At 35.1% G+C, this 22,623-nt stretch overlaps 1 protein-coding gene across 6 annotated transcripts in view; it reads left to right on the top strand.

Moving 5' to 3' along the window:
• The window catches only part of LOC136030951 (zinc transporter ZIP10-like), a 124,760-nt gene that overhangs the window by 33,485 nt on the left and 68,652 nt on the right, over positions 1–22,623 (top strand). For 4 of the 6 annotated variants that reach the window (XM_065710083.1, XM_065710084.1, XM_065710086.1 and 1 more), the window contains exon 2: positions 6,430–6,719. In XM_065710083.1, the coding sequence (XP_065566155.1) occupies positions 6,430–6,719 (290 nt within the window). Of the gene's footprint in view, positions 1–4,782; positions 4,938–6,429; positions 6,720–22,623 lie in introns of those variants that run through there. The other 2 variants (XM_065710085.1, XM_065710088.1) reach the window with 2 other exon arrangements.

Raw genomic sequence — 22,623 nt, 5'->3', positions numbered from 1 at the left:
CAGAAAATCCCTTTCACATTACATTAAATATTAATGTCTTAGTAAGAGTTTAGAGTTAAGAAATGGACAGTCCCGGAAATCTTCCGGGACGCTTTTTTATGACGTAGTCTTGGAATGAATAATTAATTGTGAGAATGATACTTAATATTCTTAATGTCTCTTGACCGTACGATGGTAATAATTAATTAGAGGAGTAAAGAGCGATGTATCAGCGATACATTTACCCCACAGCCACTTAGTATTGAAGGGATGGTCATAGAAAGTTTGGAATGTGCTCATTCAAGATTGAAAGTTCTAGTGTCTTTCTGGTAAGAATTAGTAGAAAGAAAAGAACTGAATGTCATGATACCATGTCCATGGAGCGGACAAGGGGCTTGGTTATTACTACTACTACTAACAACTTACTGCAGCAACAAGTCTCCTAAGGCCAATACAACAACGCATGCTTCTCCTCCTTCCCAAGCTATTTAAAGACTCCCTCTTTACACCCTCCCAGGAGGTACCTATTTCTCTTAAATCTTTCCTTAAAACATCCTTCCATCCCGGTCTGGGACGACCTGCTCTTTGTTTGGCCCTAAACAGTTGGCTGACAATGACAATCTTTGGCAATCTGTCATCCTTCATCTGTAAAATTTGTCCCAGCCATCTCAACCTTCCTCTCATTACAGCCCTTGAAAGTGAGATTGAGCCACTTTTTTATTACAGCTTACTTTTTGAGATGCGGCTAGTCAGTCGGGGATCCAAAACAATCCATAGGCAATTTCTTTGGAAAACATCTAGCATATCTTCCTCCTTTTTTTGGAGTGTCCAAGCTTCAGAACCATGCTGGACTACTCTCATCACTGAAGCTTCCAATATTCAAATCTTGGTTAGCAAACTTGTGTTCCTATCCTTCTAATCTTCCAAGTTTGTTCCTATACCCCTAGACCAGGGTCTTGAGATCCTCATAAAGAAAATTAAAGCTAACATCCAGTCAGAGATTTGATGAAAGTAATAGAGTGGTACAGTTAAGGAGATGTCTGGAGAGATTAAATTAACAAAAAAAAAGTTTTTTCAACTGAAAGTAAGAACCAACATTGAAACTTAAAATGAAAAAAAAAATTGTTACGTATATGAAGGGGGTTTCTCCCTCCTCAACACGTTGCTCTTCAAGCTAAAGTTTTTCGGCACTTTTAAAAAAGTTACTTATTATTCGAATTAAATGACCCCTGTGTTTCAGGAGTCGTTTTTAAAGAATTGGGACAAAATTTTAACTTAAGCATAAAAATCGAGGTGTTGAGGAGGGGGAAACCCACCTCATATGCGTAACACTTTTCGTTCATGTTAAGTTTTAATGTTGTTTCTTACTTTCAGTTGAAAAAATGTTTTTTTAATTTAACTTTTGATCGTTTTTCAAATAACAAAAGGAGATTTGGCTCCGTTTTCTTGGAAAAATCTCTCTCCCCTCGGAAATATCCTCTGGACATATCCTCATGTAAAGAAAATACGTTTAGGAATTCTGGCAAATTCCCCCAGTATAAAATTACCCCTGAAAAGTTCACCACCTGGAGACTTCCTTCTCTATGGAGAATTTTCCCTGTGCAAAATTCTTCCAGTAGAAAATTTGCCCCCCCCCCTTCCCATCCCAAAAAATGTATGCATACTTCCTAATAACAAATACTATACGTAGACAATGAGCTAACTTTCTAGCTTAAAGAACTTATCCTAGGGACCTTCTGGGGGGGGTCTTGTTATCTCCAAAGACATAGTTATCGGGCCTTTCAACGATGCTGAGCAAAATAACTATCTCATAATCTCCATTAGACAAAGGCGTGGGAGGGGGCCTAGTTAACCTCAAATTTCTTTGGTCACTTTAAAAAGGCACTAGAATTTTTAATTTTCGTTAGAATGAGTCCTCTCCCAAGATTTTAGGCCCACTGGGTCAAATGATCACCCCTGGAAAAAAATAAACTGGCATCCGTGATGTTTCTTCTGGTAAAAAATGAAATTCCACATTTTGCAGATAGGAGCTTGAAACTCAAATAGTAGGGTTTTCTGATACGCTGAATCTGATGGTGTTATTTTCATTACGATTAAATTACTTTTAGGGGCTGTTTTCCCCTTTTATTTGAAATCAAGCAAACTTTCTCAGGCTTGTAATATTTAGTGGGTAAGACTAAACCTAATGAAATTTATATATTTAAAATCAGCATAAAAATCCAATTCTCTTGATATATCTATTGGTATCAAAATTTCGTTTCTTTTAGAGTTTCGGCTACTGTTGATCTGGTTCGCTCCTTACTTACAGTTCGTCACTAGGGACTGTTTGAAAAGAAAGAAAAACTATGTTCGTACATATTCACTTCCTTGTTGTGTTTCTGTTTTGTTGCTGGAAGTTTGTACTTACTGAATTGTGTCTCAGACTTGCACGACTTTTGCCTTTATCTTTGAAAAGATTTCTTTCTGTGTCGGCAAGTCAACCTGAAAAATGAGTTAACTTTGCTAATAGATGTAATCTGTTTTTTGGTTAAAAAAGTTGGCTTTTAACTAGTTCACATTTAAAAATATTGGAGAATTCGAAGCAATTAATTTTGATTTTTAGTTAAAAAGTCGGCTTTTATCTAGTTTAAATTTGAAAATAGTGGAAGAACCGAAGCAGGGAACTTTTAAAAATTTTTAAAAAGAGAATTGCCGCAATATGGCATAGGACAGCATACATACATGGACTTCGGGTGATATTGGAATCCTTTTTCTAGAGTCTAGCCATGAGCATTGCAAGGAAATTTCCCAGGATGGGGCAAGCTCTGTCTTGAATTTTATTATACCAAAATTTCAATATTTTTATTTTGCTATTTATATATTTTTAATGTCTTTCTTGTGTACCAGTAGGCCATACCCCCCTCCCCCTGTCGAGTGCCGGCGCTCTTAAAAGGAGCCCTAATAAATATAGTTATACTTTTAACTCTTCACGGGGATGATCTTTTGGATCGATTTTGATTCCCGGAGAGTTCCTGTAGACTCACTTTCTGGGTGACTGGATGGGGGGGGGGGGGTAAAGTTTTGTAGTAAGGAACATTGTCTCGCTGTGTTTGTTCTTTTTAGTCCTTAAAACAGAACAGCTATGAAGAAGTCCCGTAATTACTTGAGTTTCTTTGACTCATACTGATCTGCTATCTCTCCTATTGCGTAATGATGATTCTTTAACCCTTTTTTTACATTTTTTTTTCTTGCTGAATAAGTACCTTTAGCGTATTATATCAAACAGTTCGTGGTAATGAACTGTAGTAAGGAGCGACCCGGGTCAATAGTAGCCGAAACTCTAAAAAATTGAGTTTTGATACCAATATATTGGATAGTACGTCGGGAGAGTGGAGAGATTTAAATGTATTTTATGCTTGTACATATGTTGGTACCCCATCTATATTTTTGTGATTAAAAGAATCACGTTTAGTGCTGATTTTAAATATATAAATTTCATCAAGTTTAGTCTTACCCATCAGAGGGCTGTTCCCTCCTCAACGCCCCGCTCCTTACGCTAAAGTTTTTTATTGTTTTAAAAAGTAGAGTTGAGAGAAAGGGTCAAACTTTAGCGTAAAGAGCGGGGCGTTGAGGAGGGAACAGCCCCTTTCATATACGGAGTAATTCCTTTTCGTCTTAAGTTTTAATGTCGCTCTTTACTTTCAGTTAAAACCACTTGTTTTTTTTATTTAATTTTGACAAGGCTTCAAAAGTGTGTGGCTGATCGCTAGGATAAAAAAAAAAAACATTATAAGGTGGGTGGAAGGGATTGTAGGATCACGAGTTAAAACATTAAGTGATATTAATTTGACATTAAGGAATCTGGCTAAGTATGTTGAGGAAGGGCTTGTGAAAGATGTATCTCTTTATAAAAAAAAATTCGTGGAGATTCATATATAAGTACATTTTTCTTTTTAATTTATTTGTATTTTTCTTATTTTTGACAATTAAATATTTGTATTTTAAATATTTTATAATTAAATATTTTTTATTTAATTTTGACAAGGCTTCAAAAGTGTGTGGCTGATCGCTAGGATATATATATATATATATATATATATATATATATATATATATATATATATATATATATACATATATATATATATATATATATATATATAAAACATTAGAAGGTGGGTGGAAGGGATTGTATGATCACGAGTTAAAACATTAAGTGATATTAATTTGACATTAAGGAATCTGGCTAAGTATGTTGAGGAAGGGCTTGTGAAAGATGTATCTCTTTATAAAAAAATTCGTGAAGATTCATATATAAGTACGTTTTTCTTTTTAATTTATTTGTATTTTTCTTATTGATTTTGTTATTTTTATGTTCTGCTTTGTTTGTTTTTCTTTTCCTATGAACCGACGACTCTTTTTTGGAAATACATACATACATTCGGAAACTTTACTATGTATTTAATTTCGAGATGGTAGTTTTTTATTGTTGCTGCGCTGGCCGAAATTGATAAATTGTAATTTCAATTGTAAATTATTGTATTTGTAATTGGTAATTGTAATTAAGAAATTGTAATGATAAATTTCATATCTTATAATTTCAGAGTTTGATTTTGGTATTCCCAAAATGTGTTTAATTAAATTAAAATTTTACGGTTGGGAGATTGTCCCAACAATATTTTTTTCAGCCTTTTATTTTGCTTATTCAGTTTTCTATGTAAAAACTTGACTGAGATTGAATTGATGCGAATTTTTTTTTCCACTTAGTCCAATCTATTTTGTTTTCAAGTACAAAGTTCATTCAGGTTCAACCAGATGTTTAGTCTAAAAAGAGGATTAACTTTATTGCTTTGTTTTTCAACCTTGTGGTAATAATGTTTGTCAGTTAAATAACTCGCCATCAACCCCCTATTCTGTGAGTTTTGCAAATGTTTATTTTAGATAAGTTTGCGGATGTAAGGATCTTGACAAAACGGCAGGTTAGTTAGTGTTTCGTTTTGGATTTAGAATTTGCAAATTCAGCTTGAGTAATATTCTTAATTCCAAATCTTATTTGGATAAATTTTTCCTTGACTTAAGGTTATAGATGAGTCTAATTTTTTACCTTTGATTAATATTTTTGTTTAAACTGGTAATTTTTGTGCAACATGGAATAAGAAAAGTTAAATTCTAGTTAATTGACTTCTTGCTGTCTCAGAAAGGGTTTATGTTAGGAAAAGGAAACTTTCAGGGATGAATCTACAGACTAAAGTATGTCCTGGGATGGTATTTTGAAGCAACTACCTCCACTCCTTCTCCCTCTAGAGGGCCCTGAGCTTTGATGACCTTTAAAAATATGTGTAGTATAAAAGTGAAACCTTGCAAATTAGATCTTCTGCTTAATTGAAGTACAACAAAATTGTTTTCAGCTTCATAACTTTGCTCAATCCCATTTTATGATATGCAAATACATTTCCTAAATTTTGAAAAAAAATTGATATGGGTCAAAATTCTACTCAAGTGACAGGAATTGCATTTTCAGAACTAAAAGCAGAGGAAAAGCAACTAGTAACTGAAAATTAAGGTAAAATGTTGTTTTGTCAAAATTTCAATAGGTATAGACCTGCCATGTAGGCAAATTTCTGGCCCTCTAGAGGTAGAAGGAGTGGAGATGGGTACTTTAAAATACCTTCCCGGGACATACTTTAGTCTGTAGACCCATCCCTGAAAGTTTCATTTTCTTAACCTAAACTCTTTCTGAGATTGCAAGAAGTCAATTAACGAGAATTTTACCTTTTTTTTCGATCTACGAGTTTGGGATTTCTCTTGCCACGTCTACCTGTCTTTAGTGAGTAACATAAACGTCATTCTTTCAAATAGGAGATACAAATAGAAGCAAGGGCGTATCCCTAATTTTTGCTCGGGGGAGCGATGCAAACAAACTTAGAAAACAATTAAAAATTTGGTATTTGTTAAATATCCCGACCACCATCAAGAAGTTTGATGTGAGAAAACGAGTTTGTCGGTCTGCATTCGAAGATAGCTTAGGCTCAATAAGATAAACTACTATGAATGTATATTTTAATTAAATATCTAATATATAGAGTTTGTATTTTTTTTAGGTTAGGCATTTAATATAATGCGTTCTGGGCAGCCTACTTTCAAAAATTCTCTGTTGTAGTTTCCGTAATTTTGTTACTAAAGTATTATATTTCATCATATTTTGGTATATTTCATCAAGATTAACCCTAACTTCAATCCTTGAGGGTGGTCAGGATATTTAACAAGTACCAAAAATTTGTTTCTATGCATTTTTGTTATGCTTTACGAGTCGGACCAAGATTCCGAGGGGGGGGGGGTGAAATCCATTTAAAACAGCTCCATTTGATTTATCTCCATTTAAAACAGCTTGTGGAAACATTTCATTCTTGGAACATAGGTGCCGTACATTCTATAATGTAAAAAAAATAAAATTGATGTGTTATTTTTTAGAAGAAAAGGTGAAAATGTCATTCAAGCAAGAAGAAGACGAAAGCCAGGCCATTATTGAAGCACAGATTGCCTCAATCTGCCTACTGGCCATTGTGTCCTTAATATGTGGCCTAGTCCCCCTTTTAATTATTAGACGGTGTAATGTAACCAATAAGGTGATGAACTACACAGCAAAATCCATCCTGTCTGGAATGTTGTGTTTCGGAGGTGGAGTTTTAATGGCTACTTCGTTTCTGCACCTATTGCCCCATGTTAGAGAAGGAATTGATGCACTGATTGAATGCGATGTTGTAAGTTGTTTCCTCTTTTTTCTATATACAATTTTGGTAGTAATGGATGTCAAATTAAAAAAAGAAACATAGGTGAAAAATCAGCCAAAAATAAGCTAAAAATATACAACAATAAACAGGTTAAGAAGGAGTTGCTTTCTTTGAAGGCATAGTTGTCTCTGAAAATCAATAGATTGGAAAACAGATATTCTGGAATTTAACTAATTAGTTTGGCTGATTTTTTTTAATGGTTCAACATGGCAACAGTGACGAAATGTGGTACTATCTGAAAACGTAAAATTTGAAAGTCACGCAAGATTATATTACCCTCAACTCCGATTACGTAATTAACACCTGTATCTCTTAGAAACCATTTCCTATGACGCAATTAACACCTACTTCTCTTAGAAAACATTCCCTATGATGTAACAGACTCCAGCGTCTTGAAGAAGTTTCTAAAAAAAGTGTCAGGACTGGGATTTGAAGGGGTAGGGCCCTTGTCGGACCTTAAAAGCCCCCACTACTATTTTGAAAATATTTTAAAAATATTGGAAGCAATAAAGCATTCTATGCAATAAAGCAGTTTCTACGGGGGTTCCACTGAAGACCGAAAAGACTCGTATATTTTAAAAAAAGTTAACAAATGTTCATTCAATTAATAAAAAATGCAATCAGTTGTCTTAAATATACATCATTTCTCGCCCCGAAAAAGCTCGTTAAAGCAAACTTAAATTCCCAGACATTTCCGGACGATTTTAATCGTGACTTTTGGACTCATTAGTTTTATGTTTATAGCAAATATCCAGTCCCACATTTAGCTTCAATATCTTACCTTTAGGCTGCATCAATAGAACATTCTTGTCGCAGAAGCTGCAAAATTGCATAGAGATATTGCGGTGGTGTCTCAAAATAATCAAATAACAACAACAGATTCTGTTTCCTAACTCTTTTAGACAAAATATTCCACGGCTATTGGAGCCTAATTCCTGACCAAGAAGGTCGTATTCGAAGCTGCAACGATAAGTCTTCGCTTTGAATTACATTTTTCTGGCGTTGTATTTTCATAAGCCGATTGACTGTATGGTTCAAGAATGATGTGGAGTTAGCTCATAGTCTTCTTGATTTTCAACAGTGTGTTTCTGCGTGGTTGTGTCGACATCGTTTCTCAAGCTTCTGCTTTCTGACTCCCTAGTAAAATATTTAATAATCGTCTCAATTTATATCCAGAAATGTCAAATTCGAAGGCGGAGCGATGAATTTTGTGGATAATTCTATGTTTCTGCCTTTCAATTTCCAGAAGCGGATTTTATTGTCTGTGAATATCCGTATAGTTCAGTGGATTTACATTACTACTCCTAGTTTTCTTTACTATTCGACCTTGTATACCTGATTGATTATGTATGTCCCTGCTTTGGCAGCGTCGTCATCTGGGTATCTACCAGAAGAGATTGGTGAGAAGTGTAAAATGCAATAAAGTTATGAACTTTGGGGATCACAACAAAGCCTGGTTACTCTGAAGGAGGGGGCTAAACTGGTTTTCAGGATTCAGAATTCATTTTTCTGGAACATCTACAAAAAAGATGGTCAAATTTTCATTAAACTTTGAAGGAAGTAAAAATTAGTACCCTGGTTATGTAGGGTATGGACCCAATGCGACCCTTGTGTGGTAAAGATAGCTAAATCCTTGCCATCACGACTTCTAGCAGAAAAGATAGACAGATATAATCCAAATTTGGCCAGAAGTTGAATAATTGTTCGGTCTATACCTTTTGGGGATCTATGTGGGATTGGACCTATTTTTTTTAGAGAGGAAGGAAGGCTCTTAAGGTCTTTTTATAAGGGCTTGTACCAGAGCTGGCCATCGAATCTCAGTAAAAGTTTGCGGAAACTAAGAGTAAGTGTCCTAGCCCCATCTTTTGGAAGTTCCTATCTGATGCAACGTGTGTGGTGAGATAGGTTCATAAATCCCTGTCAGTAAGATAATTACCGCCAGCTATAATGTCCTAGCTATGCTTTTTGGAGATCAGGACTCGATTCGAACTTTGTTTTTTTGTGGGGAAAGGGTAACTAAATGAATGTATTTGGAGCAATAGCCCGAAGCATTTTTGGATCAAACTTAGTCCGAAGTAACATTTGATGGGCTATTGATCCTAACCAAACTTGCTGGCAACTAAGAGAAGACTAAAATTTATGCCATGGGGCAGGGGGGAGGAAACTGCTCCTGCCATAACTCGGTTTATCCCCGCACCGACCCAAGTTTGCCCCCCCCCAGCTGAAATTTAGTTTCCTCAAAAAATCTTGTTAAAATTGAAATAAGTCTGCATAATTCAAGCCTCAACAGAAACGGATCAGTTTCTTATAGGACATGTTTATAAAGTATCTTTGTAGAAGTTTTATAGTACCATATAGTACTTAAATGGTATCGAATGGCTCATTTTTTCAGTTTTACTGTCATTTTTACTTGATTTGGGAAAATTGTTTCAAAATTTGCCCCCCCCCCCCCCTTTTCAGGATTTTGACGAAACTACGCTACTGATTTGTGCTATATTCTGCTTTGCGACCCATCCAATGTTTGTGGGAGGGTAGGTGGAGCTGTGTCGAAATGTCTTTTTATTAACTCACTCGACGGACTGGCGGAATTAATTGGACAAAGTCAATTTAAGTGCCCCAGTCATAGTTTTGGGTGCCTGTGCTCGATCGAACCTCTGTGGGGAAGGAGCTGCAATCTTGTAATTCGTGTCCGTGTAATTGGCCTTTTGGACCTCGTTTAAGAATGGTAGGGATAAGCATCTAGGGCTTTGTTGTGCTTTTTAAGGGCTGAAGTCCCATCCGATAGATATTGTCGCTTGTGTTGCTCGTGTCACAGTTGCTGCAATACTTCACAAAGTCTGCATAGGAGGTTTAGACTCAAATATCTGGCTTAAATCTTTTCTCGAACTCTTCTAGTTAAATTTTCAGTGATTATAAAATAGAGAATCTAGAAATTCCAATTTGAAAGTGAAAGAATTTCATGTTAAATTCTGTTTTAGCTCAAAATGTTCAATTTCCAGGGCCATACTTGGCTTCTTTAAGTTTTGAGTAACAAATCACGAAGTTTACTTTTTGACCAACATGTTTCTGATTTCTACCCATCGATATCGACAAAACCACAATTTTTTTATTTTTGACTCTTTTTCTATTTACTAGAATAGCTAATTTAGGCTATAAATGTGTGAGTAGATTAAAGGAGATTTGAATCATAAACTTGAATAATCGCATGCTAAAAAGTTAAATTATAGATGCTGAGAAAAAATCACGTATCTAATTTTTTCAACTTTTTTTTTGTCAAATATTAGATTAAACTATAAAAGTTAAGTAGAAAAAATTTAAAACCCCTAATACCCATTGGTAAATATTTTTTTTATCCCTCTTTGTAATTTAGATTTTAAGTATTTGATGAATATTTCTAAATATTTTCGTAAGCTGTCCATATTTTTTTTTCTGCAGGAGCTTGTTAAGGAACTTTTTCGCAGGAACTTGTACCTTTTAACTCTTCTTGGATTTCCCGGAAAAGTTCATTTTAGGCTGTAAATCAATGAATGGACTAAAGAGCATTACACCTTACAATTGTCCACATATCCTTTTCTGCAGGAAAGAAATGAGTTTGCAGGCATTCAACGTTTCCTTCGAACTCCTTTCTAGACTTGGAATGGTTTTAATCCCCTTTAAGCAATCTCGAACAACTCTTCCAAGATAAACTTCACTCGGCGGATCCCCTTGTAAACATTTCTGAAGAAAATTAATGGTCCTAAAGATGTCCTAGAATCTCAAATATGGAAATTTATGGAAACCAAAGTTAGACTGCTCATACAAGAATATAGATAGAGCATTGAATGAAGAAATAATGTTGACTTTGGCTCAATCAAGTTTTTGTTGACTTACATGAGATACACTTGATTTGCGATCACAAACCAAGCACGTTGTGGTTAGGCGACTAAACGAATAGTAAAGTGGATTTTAGCGCTATTTAAACTTTTTGTGCGTCAATTCATCTTAGATAGCTGTCCAGTTGCAAGAAAATCAACTTTTGAATCCAGACAAATGAATTTTTTTAAATGCTGATCAATAATCCTTCATGAGCTCTTAAACAATCAAGGGGAGCTCATTAAAACTGTTTCTTGATAAATTCATTTTTTTAAAATAGTAATAATAATAAAAATAAAAAAAAGAAAAATCAGAAGTACATTTTGTGGAAGGATAGGAAGCTATGATGAATTATCTTTGAGACTGCTGGCACACCTGTATTCAACCTGGTATGTAACCCCTTCTACTTTGGAATTTTCCTACCCCAGGATACGCCGTAGAAATCGTTGTTTGGCTACATAGAAACAAATGGACTAATTGTAAAGAATCATGTGACTAAAGAGTTCTTATTACTGGTTCTTATTAGTTATACTTAGAACTATATATTTAGTTCTTATTACTGGCTGAAAGTTTCACACATCAGAATCAACCAGGTAAAACTTAACAAGTCATTCTTTTTATTGGCCTAAAATTTCCCATTGGTGGTATAAAACCAATCTAGTTTTAAGAAGGCGGGGCAGTTTGTCTCTCCAGAAATATGTATGTTTTCTGACAACCTATGACTGCTGGTCTCTTTGGATCACCCCCCGGGGGGGGGACGTGTATGCATGACTATCCCTCTCTGGAAAAATAAGAAATTTAGCGTTTTTGTAGATAACAGCTTTGAGGTTCTCTTACATATTGAATGTCATCCTATAATTTTCATCAGTGTCAATAAAGAATCATTAAGGAAATTTATATTAAAGTGGGGATGACTAGTGAGGCTGCAAGCTGGACAGTTTTGGTTCTATGTTTTTTTTTGTATTAATGTGCTGAGGGTACATAATGGAAATTATAGGATTAGAAATAGTCATTACTAGTATCCTCTGTTTTGAGAGGAGAAAGATCTTATTTATTTTATGGGCACATGTAAGGAGTTAATTGATTTGAGGAGGGAAGTATTTCCAAAGTAATTTGGAGGGTTGTGTTTGTTTTAAAAACATTGAAAAGTAGAAGTTTTGATGATTTTAAAAGGAAAGTCGATTTGTCCGCGTGGGCATGGCACAAAGAGTAATTTTTAAGTAAATTTTGTGTAAATTAAGGTTAGTTAGGTTTTACTTAACATTTTATTTGATTTTATTATATATGTGATATTATAGTGTCAATGTCATTATTACGATTTTATGTGTATTATTGTTATTGTTGTGTTATTAATATATAATTTTTTTTTTCTTAGCCCGAAGAAGCTTTTATTGCAGTAGATTTTTATCTATCTGTCTATAAATTACATCCCTGTGAGGATGCTTTGCCTACTTTCTAAAAATATCAAAATTTCCCTATGTTAATAGCTTTTGACGATCAAATTTTGCGTATTTAAGATCAGCAAAAAATAGATTCTTTTGTTTTCTAGATTTTAATCCAATATTCGTTTTTCTGTTAATTTTAGTTTTGGTTGTGAACATGATAAGGCAGCTACATTTAAATAACTTAATATGGATGCAATGGCACAAAATTCAAGAAAATCTAAAAGAAGGGCAACGATGTTTTTATTTTTTAGTAAAAATACCAAAAAAAATATTTTCTAAATCTAAAAAGGACAATTGTAAAAAGCCATTGTATATTAGGAAGTTCAATGGCTAAGAAACTAACAGGTGTAGATTTCAAGCTGTAGGAAATAATTTTTTTGGCCCTTTTTCAGGGGAAACAAAGTTTTGAGATTTCCGTATGGAAGTTTTCAACTGATTATGGACAAACAAGTTTTTGGCATATTCCCAGTTTCCCAGATACCCCTCCCTCCCCTACAAAAATTGTAATCCTATTAACCGATCCAACTATTCTCGAAAGTATAAACATAATTAGGAAAAATGTTTCATTCCCCCTTTGTTGGCCTAAAGTTTTTAGGGGACCCATAATTTTAAAGAAGAATTTTCATTGTATGTTAAGGTTAACTTAGTTAGCCAATTACGAGCTTATGCTTGAAACTGATCAAGGATGAAAATTTTTGGCCCTTTTCGGTAGTTAATTGGCAAAAATTCTGTGGCCCTTCTTTGGGATGGGGGTAATATTTTTCTTTATTGTCTTATCCATTGAGGTCTTCTTGGCGCAAGGACCGTCCTAAGGACATGAGCTCGAATGTAAGATTGGAGCTGATGAGAAAATAAAATTTGTCCCTTTTTGGGGCTAATTATTGGTAGACTATGCCGACAAACAGTTGTTTTTCTGTATTATATTGAACTTACGGCCCATTTTTCAAGAATTTACGGCCTGAACTTTTTAACTGGTCAAGTGAAACAAGTTAATTTCCTTTCTTTCAGGCGAACCATCTACAAGCTAAAACGGCCGCATTATTAAATAGCTGCTTATTTTGCGCCAACTTAGACCTAGAAATATTTCGAATAATCACCAGTTTAAGAAGCTTTATGCTAACTTTTTTTAATTAGAGGGCAAAAAGAGCAAGAACACTGTCCCATAATTTCGTGTTAAAAGGTATACTTCGACTTCATTGGTTTATATGTGTGACGCATTGCCTCAAGCCAATCATATTAGTCCTTCTTTCTCAATTCAATTCAAGTCAATGGTATAAGTTCCCCTCTGTGATAGACACCTTGGGAACCAAAAAAGAAAGCCCTTCTTTCTCAAGAGAAATAACCTTTATTTTAAAACTGGGTTAAGTAGTGCTGGGCGGCAACCAAGTGATATATTTAGGTTTACTTTCAAGTGAGTTTGTTAGTTTGACTCTTCGTTCAGTAAAAGTGAGATTTATTATCTAAACACGATTTCAGTTTTTCCAAACCTGGATAAGTTTGTTGGAACCTTCAACAATGTTTGATCATTAATAGATTAACTCATTAACAATAAAATCACTTTATCACCAATTGGGAAAGCAAGTCAATTGAATTCTAATTTAACCCAATAGATGCAATATTTTTCCAGGTTTTATCTTACCCTTCTGCCGTTTTACCCGCCGACCTGATTCATGACCCAGTTTTAAATTTTGATAAAGACTAAATTGGTGTAACTCAAAAGGCTGTAAATGTGGAATTTAGTGTTTGAAAAAATTTGTTTCCCCATAATTTTCCGAACAGGAATATATAAAAACATTTTTTCCCCATGAGAGTAAAGAATAACATTAAAAATTAAGTGAACAGAATTTCTTCCGTATATGAGGAGGCTCTACTTTCCTCAACCCAGCTACAACTCTACAACCAAGGAAATGCAGTTTATGACGAGATAAACACCTCCGCTTCTTGTGTGATAACTATTAAAAGAACAAAAAATGCAACTTCTTTTTTTATCTCTTTTTCAAATTATGCAAATCTTTTCCAATTTTTCTCAGACTAATGGTAACCCTGTATTCAACCTAGTATGTAACCTCTTACAATTTCGAGAATTTTCCGGTCCTAGCCTACTGCATACAAGTAGGAGCACCATTTTAGTCTTCAATTTTCATTTCTGTTGAAGTTCAATTTTTATATTGGTCTTAATTTTTAGAAAATTGAAGTGGCCGAAGTTGACCGCATTTACATAAATCTTTTGTTACGTTCACTAATTCAATTGGAAATCGGTTATTCTTCATCAAAATTAGAAAGGTCTCAAAGAATCAAGTTCATATTTTCTGACCGAAAACTGACTACTAACAACTCACTGTAGCACCAAGCTGCCTGATGGCAGCACAGCTCTGCAAGCTCCTCCTCCATCCCAATCTATACAAATATTCCCTCTTTGCACCCTCCCATAAAGTTCCCATTTACTTAATCTTTCCTTACGACTTCCTCCTGCCCCAGCCGAGGGCGACCTGTTTTCCGTTTAGCCCTAAACGGTTGGCCGAAAAGGATAATGATTTCGACTAAATAAAAATACAAAACAAGTAAGGTGAAAATAAAAACAAACAGAAACCCAAATTGGAGGTGTTAAAAAGTTAACATCGCGGAAGAAAATAATAGGTAAAATAAAAAACAAACAAATTAGAAACAATACAAATTGAAAACCCAATTCAAAAAAGCCAGCCACTCACCCAAATACAACAACTAACTGTAAATCATACAGTTCTTGGAAACGAACTGTAAGTAAGGAGCGATGCGGCTCAATAGTAACCGAAACTCTAAGTACTGGTACTAATGGATACTTCAAAAGAATTGAATTTTGATGCTTATTTAGAATAAATAAAATTCATCAAGTTTAAAGCCACCCACCAGGAGGTACGAGTCTGAAAAAATTTGCCTGATTTTTGAAAAAAAAGAGGGAAACACCTTCAAAACATTAAGCAATCTTAATGAAAATTACACCATCAGATTCAGCATATCAGAGAACCTTACTGTAGAGGTTTCAAGCTTAGGAGGATCTTTCTACGGAGGAATTATTCGTGGGGGAAAAGTTTTTCAAGGGTGGGGAAGCTGGCTTTCCCCGCATTATTTGAAAAACGATCTAAAATTAGATAGAAAAAACGTTTTTTTTTCAACTGAAAGTAAGGAGCAAATTAAAATTAAAACGAACTGAAATTATTACGAATATGGGTGGGTGTGTGTGTGCCCCTTCTTTAATACCTCGCTCTTTACGATAAAGTTTTTTTGAACTTTAAAAAATCTTATTATTCTAATTAAACGGCCCACTTGTTTCATGAGTCATTCGTTGATAATTGGAACAAAAATCCAAACTTTAGCGTAAAGAGCGAGATATTGAGGAGGCGACAAACACCCCTCATATTTATAATAATTTCTGTTCGTTTCAAATTTTAATGTTGCTCCTTACTTCCAGTTGAAAAAACTTGTTTTTTATTTAATACTCATTAAGAAGCTAGAAGAGCCTCATTTCACCTCATTCTTGCTTTTCTTCTCTTTTGTGTTTTTAGACACAGTTTATTTTTCAAATTTCTTTTTGTCTTAGCTAGCACTTCTCTAGTTTTGTTTTTAATAATAAAAGGTTGCTTAGAAACACTCCTGCTGCCTTATCAGTATCCGGCTTAGAAAAAAGCCTTGGAGATAGACCTTTCAGCTTCGCTATCTTATGTAATTAAAGATTTGTTCCAGCTTTGTTAGTTTCTTATCAAATGTAGCCATCATGAGCTATTTACTATGTAAGCATAAAGTGATCAGGGGACAAATGAATTTGCATTTTTTCTTCTTATCAAAAAATGAGTATCATTTGCTTTCCTGTCGTAAATTTCATAATATGTGGAATACCAACTTAAGTTTGCATATCATTAGTTGGATAAAAAAAGCAGAATTATAATTATATATTTATGTATTTTTATCGAAAACGGTCCCATATTTTTTCGGGAAAATTGGTATCTTGAGAAAATATTGCATAAAAAACAATCTAGATAGGTCAGAAATCTGAGGAAATTCGTTAAGAGCCTTAATTTTGAAAAAAAAATAATTCACATCGGTGACGTCATTTTTCTACACATCATTGCAGTACTGCAATGACGTTGTCACACTTATGTGGAAAAATGGAAAAGTTCATGCATGGAAAAGTTTACATTAAATTGCTTAAATAGCAGAAAACTGGTAGTTGCAAAAATATTTGTATGTATATTGATATTTTGGATAAAAAGATTATATATTGGTATGATTTATATTGGTATGTTGGATAAAAGAGCATAATTATATACCAGTTTATGTTTGCATGTGCTTGAAAGCTCTTAAGCCGAACTGGCCATTTCATTGAAGTAACTCGAATAGCTTCTTTTCCCTACGTGGATAAGTAGCGACAATTGTATTTATTAATATATAGATTATTGGTGGTGGTTTTATTTGTTTTTAGTTTAGTTTTCTTTTTATCTTGTGCTGAGGACGCCTTGTTTGGATACAGGCGAAATATCCGCGTTGTTTTAGTCTTTCCTCTCTAATGGCCGTCGTCTCGTTTGAGGTTTTTTTTGTAGAGTTTTATCTCTCTTTGTTGTTTATTGCATGTGCTTGAATAACAACTAATGTTTACATATCATTAGTTGAATAAAAGAGCGCAATTCCGAGTGCTTGATATCAAATTTATGTATATCCTGAGTACCAGTGGTGTAAATTCGTCAAAATCCTGGGGGGCTTGGGGCAAAGTTAGAGCCAAGTGACAATGACAGTGCAAACTGAAAAATGAACCATATAGTACCATGAAGGCAAATACATTCTAAAGAAAACTGATCCCTTTCTTTGGATGCTTGAATTATATAGGCTTTATTTGTCTGAAATCATAGCTATACTATGCTTCAAGAGCAAAATTAATAGTTGCGTTTGCCTTATCTAGGCTCTTTCTGGTGAATTAAATAAAACAAGTTTTTTTTAACTGAAAGTAAGGAGCGACATTAAAAATTAGGAAACTTCACCTACATCATCAATCTCTGCTTCAGTAATAAGAGTCTCGATTTCTGAACTGGTGATTGAGGAAAGGTCATGCAAATGCCAACAAAAAAGGAGTTCACTTCCGTAGCAGATAACAAGGTACCATCCTCTTTCAATACCCTTAAGTCACTGGGTGTCGTTTTACCAACAAGTCTTTTTACTGACGAATGCCATTTGTGTGGATCCGTCGTAAGTAAGGGCGTAATTTTGTCCTTCATATATTGTCTCTTCGCTCGCCTGTTCAGTTTGACGATATGGTTCCGCAGCTTGGGTGAAATAACTGAATCGTCACTGTTGTGAAGGTGGCAGCGAGTTTTAGTTGGGTCTTTGAGGTCGCTGGTGATCCATGGGGTATCAGTATCTGTAAAGGTAATGATTTTAGTCGGGAAACAAGCATGTAACTTCTCCTGAAGTAGGCTATTTAGATTACTGACTTTGATGTTGATATTCAGCTTGTAGCAAATGTCATCAAATTTGTAGTTGCCGATCCAGTGACTGAACGTAGAAATCAAATCTGTTGTTAGCGGTCGTATAGTAGTTTTGACTTGTCTAGTTTTGGAGATAGCTGAATTTGCTTCCCAGAAAATTATGAAATGATCGAAAATCTGGAGGTGCCCTAGGGACCGCGGTGCATCATAGAAGTCTGTAAGGTTTGTTAAGATCAAGTCAAGTATGCTACCATTCTGATGTGTCGGGATTGCGACAACTGGCCGCAAATCCAAGACAGTGGAAACCTACTGTTTGTTTGTTTGGTAAAAAATCACCAGCAATCACAAAGGCAAGAGAGCCATACTTTTGGGCCATTTTGTCTACGAAAAACTGTATGTGCTCAATAAGTTCTTTCTTGTTTCTGGCACTCTCAGGGCAATAGACCGAAGTGACTATCAAACACGAGAATCTTCTTGATAAATGTGCTGGTTTACATTCAGTTCACAATATCTTTTGGTCGGAGTCAATTGGATCTCTTAACAGCTTTGAAGTTAGATCGTCCCGAAAGTTAAGTCCTACGCCGCCTCCACAACGATTCAGGCCACGGTCGCAGAGAGCATTAAAGTAGTCAGTGTAGTCTTTAATGCGCCCTGACTCCGAAGTAATGTCACAGCATTCACTTATTACTGCGATTGAGGCGTTGTTCTGCTTGATTATAACTTCAAGTTCGTTGATTTTATTCGCGCGTTTCACACGAGTATATTAGAAAGCTTTTGTTTAGCTGAGAAACACTGAGGACGTAGAGCAGGCGGCGTTTTGTCACAGTCGCTAATCACAACCGGTTCACTATACCAAGGAGTGGGGACAGGGGGTGTTTTATGAGCAGGAACGTAATTTACTGGTACTTGACAACTTGGTCTACGCGGTAGGGCTTTAGTCTTGGTCCTAGCTGAAATTAACACAGGCATCCTCATCCCCTTTTTGAGTCTACCTCCACGTTTCCCGCGATGAGAGCGTTTGATAAATAGCGTGGCTATGGTAGAGCCATCTGATGGTGCTTTTAGAAGTCCAAATCGCAGTAAACTACAAAAACCTAGATGGTGCCACCAGGAAGCAAGGTGAATAAAGTTCAAATAGGGTGATCTTCTTGTATTTAATCTGCATGACAATAGCACTAAGCAAGGTCAGGAACCCTAAGTATTTGGATATCTACGCCATCACTGCAGGAAACTCGGAAAAAACCAGCACAAAACAGGCTAAACTGAGATGACGAGGGTCAGCTATTTCCTAGGGCTCACAGCGCCATCCCATCATTTCCTATTATGTATGCATCAAAAAGCAAATTATTGTTATTGATAACGTTCGAGGATGTCGATTACCTGCTACGATTGCCTCAAATGTTTATGATTATTAAACCCACATTGGAAGTTGACATCTTTGATTTCGAATTAAACAAAAAAAAAACAAGTTTTTTCAACTGAAAGTAATGAGCGACATTAAAACTTAAAACGAACAGAAATTACTCCGTGTATGAAAAAGGCTGTTACCTCCTCAAGGCCCCGCTCTTTACGCTAAAGTTTGACCCTTTCTCATAACTCTACTTTTTTAAAACAATAAAAAAACTTAAGCGTAAAGAGCGGGTTGTTTAGGAGGTAACGGCCCCTTTCCTATATGGAGTAATTTCTGTTCGTTTTAAATTTTAATGTCGCTCCATACTTTCAGTTGAAATTTTTTTTTTTCATTTAATTTTCTGAACGTGTTTGAATTGTTGCATGTTTTGATTTTGGTTCTCCGCACATGAATAATTAAAACGAAATTTGCATATTAATTTTTTTTTTGGCTAAATGGCTTTCTCATAGTTTTGATAGGATGATTTTGAGAAAAAAGGGTTGGAGGAGGAGGCCTAGTTGCCCTCCAATATTTTGGTTACTTAAAAAAGTAACTAGAACTTTTAATTGTTTTACGAAGGTTTTTGTTAGTAATAAATATACGTAGCTCACGAATTAACTTACATAACGAGCTTCTATATTCGTATGTTCTTATTACATATATGAGAGGGTTCGCCCCCTCGTCAATACCTTTGCTTTTTACACTAAAGCTTAAATTTTATCCCAATTCTTTAAGAATGACCCCTGAATCACAAAGGTCGTGGAATAAATAGTTGAAATTACAAAAAACCCTTTAGCGTAAAGAGCGAGATACTTAGGAGGAGATGAACCTCCTCGTATGCGTAGTAATTTCTGTTCGTTTTAAGCGTTAATGCTGGTCCTTACATCCAGTTGAAAAAAAAACTTTTTCATATTTATTTTCTCATTGTTTTTTTTTCTCAAGAATGCTAGAAAATCATGCACCACCTTCATGGAAATTCTCTTCCCCCATAATAAATTTTCCATGGAAAGATCATCCCACATAACCCCCTCCCCTCGACCCCCTCCCCCCAACGAGGAAAAATCCCCCGTGAAAACCTTTGCACACTTCCTAATAACAATTACTATATGTAAACACTGGTTAAAGTTTGTAATTTGCAGCCCCTCCCCCGGGGACTGTGGGGGAGTAAGTCACCCCCAAAGATATAGTTATTAGGTTTTTCGACTATACTGAACAAAATGGCTATCTCAAAATTTTGATCCGTTGACTTTGGGGAAAAAATGAGCGTGGGTGCCGTCCCATTTTTCTGGTAATTTAAAAAGGGCGCAGATTTGAATTTCCGTTACAATGAGCACTTTCACGACATTCTAGGACCACTGGGTCGATACAATCACCCCAGGAAAAAAAATAAATAAACACGCACCCGTGTTCGGTCTTCTGGCAAAAATCCCACATTTTGTAGACAGGAGCTTGAAACTTCTACAGCTGGGTTCTCTGATACGCTGAATGTGATGGTGTGATTTTCTTTAAGATACTATGACATTTAGAGGGTGTTTCCACCCTATTTTCCAAAATACGGCAAATTTTCTCAGGCTCGTCACTTTTGATAGGTGTGAATAAATTTGATGAAACGTATATATCGATAACCAGTATAAAAATCTGATTATTTTGATTGTTCTATTAGTATCAAAATTCGATTTTTTAGAGTTTTGGTTAATATTTAGCCGGATCGCTCCTTAGTACAGTTCGTTACCACGAACTGTTTGATATAAATTCCAATCCTAACATTTTCCGTTTAACACAATTGCTAGAATCAACATTTGAGCATTCTAGTATATTTGTCACTACCTAGTTGGACTTTTTACGGAAGTTATAGTCTTATAACCATACCTATATAAACTTATATATACATTTTTCTTATTATAAATTGAAAAAAAGAACTTTTTCTGATGAAAGTAGAGAGTGACACTGAAACTTGAACGAATAAAAATTGCTGCTTCGTGGTTTATGTAACATATTTTTGAAAAACTGTTTCAAAAAAACTGACTTTTGACATTTCCCTATATTTCTAGAACTCTGAAAAAAACTAGCCATTTACTGAAAACAAAAACCAATGAAACAAAACAGAAATAAAAACAGTAAATTAGTGTCCTGCAGAAAATAAAAGAGAAATTCGTAAATGTGTTTCACCTGTCATAAAATCAAAAGTTAAATGACACTACTTTAACTCTCTCTCTCTAAAAAAAAAAAAAAAACTCAAGGAAACTTAGTTTTCGAGGGGTTGTAGGTTCTTTGTCAAAATTCCTGTAAATTTGTTTTCAAAATACCTTTTTACTGTCAAGATTAATTGAAATAATACTTACCTTTCCTGAATCAACCACGACTGGCGATTTTTCTCACTTAACAGTATAAAAAACGCATTTTTAAGCTTTGCTACTATGGGGCCGTGGTTCGCCCTTTACTAGGTTGCATTGCTGGGTATAACATTGAGTTTAGTAAAGAGGGGGACTCCTCAGAGTCTTATCATTGAATTTAAATCACTTAAATGGTAGTTGGAAAAAAGTCAAAGGAAGACACAACTTTACATACTTACACCGCTCGTGTATGTTCCCGCTAGATTTTCGCTATTAGAAGACATTTTCATTATGTTAGAATAAACATATGTTTCGAGCCCCATCCCCCCTCCCCGATTTTATAAAAATTTGTTCGTGAGCTTAGTGAAATCTTCACTTTTCCCGCTCAATGTTGCACATTTATACAAGTAATAATGATTTTGTCCTTTGCAAGTTGGCTAAGATGAAAGCTAAGAAACATGGCGTTAGTCAATGCCTTTTGCAAACATGGGAACATGTTGAGAAATCAATTGATGAGGATTGACTTTGCGTGTGGTGAGAACCATACACTACCCATATTGTCCCTAAACTGAATTGATCGTTTTCGGTAATGCACCACACTATCTTTTTTAAATAGTATTAATCATCGTTTATTTTTTTTTAGTTCTTATTTGTTCTAAGATTCAAGTAAGTTCCCGAATCTTCTTAAACTCCGAAAAATGCATTTAAAACCCTGTTTAACTTGAAATTTGGAACAGAGCATTTTTGGAATCGAAGGCGCTTTCTATTTTAGATTGAAAGCTGGGAAAATGTCTCAATTGGTTTAGTGAATGCTAATTTCGTCAATATAATCCTCCCAGCCTTCTGTTTGTGTCAGGCTATTCTAAGGCAATTTCATCACTGATGCATTAACACAAAAGGAGATATCTAGCTTGAATATTATAATTGGGCATTGCATTAGAATCTTCTATCCATGTGTCGCAAGGAATGCCTTTTATGTTTCAATATTATTCTCAGTGGAGGGAAGCGTTATTGCGAAGGTTTGAAACTGTTGTAAGTAGGTAATTGGTTTATTGCCGGTAATCTGAATTGACATCACTATGAAGTTGGAAATAGCAGATTGCGTTAAAGCACTGCTTTCTAAACCTTTATTGCTATCTCCTATAGAGGGGGGCAGGGGTAGTCACCCCTTAGGTCTTATGGCCCTACCCTTTAGATTTTGGACAATACCTTTTTTTTCCTGAAAAAGTTGTTAAAATGAAACAATATTGCTCCCCTCCAGATTTTGAAGAATACCCTTTCTGTAACTTCGTTTTGAAATTTGGAAAAATCGAAGATCCTTGCCCCTTTCCTACAATTATGTGAATTGGCGTCCCTGGGGGAGGATTGAAACTTATGTTTCAAATATCTTGTGCTAGTGGG

Source organism: Artemia franciscana, chromosome 9 (genome assembly GCF_032884065.1).
Source record: "Artemia franciscana chromosome 9, ASM3288406v1, whole genome shotgun sequence".
Classification (NCBI taxonomy): domain Eukaryota; kingdom Metazoa; phylum Arthropoda; class Branchiopoda; order Anostraca; family Artemiidae; genus Artemia; species Artemia franciscana.
This window is presented reverse-complemented; position numbering and strand designations above follow the sequence as displayed.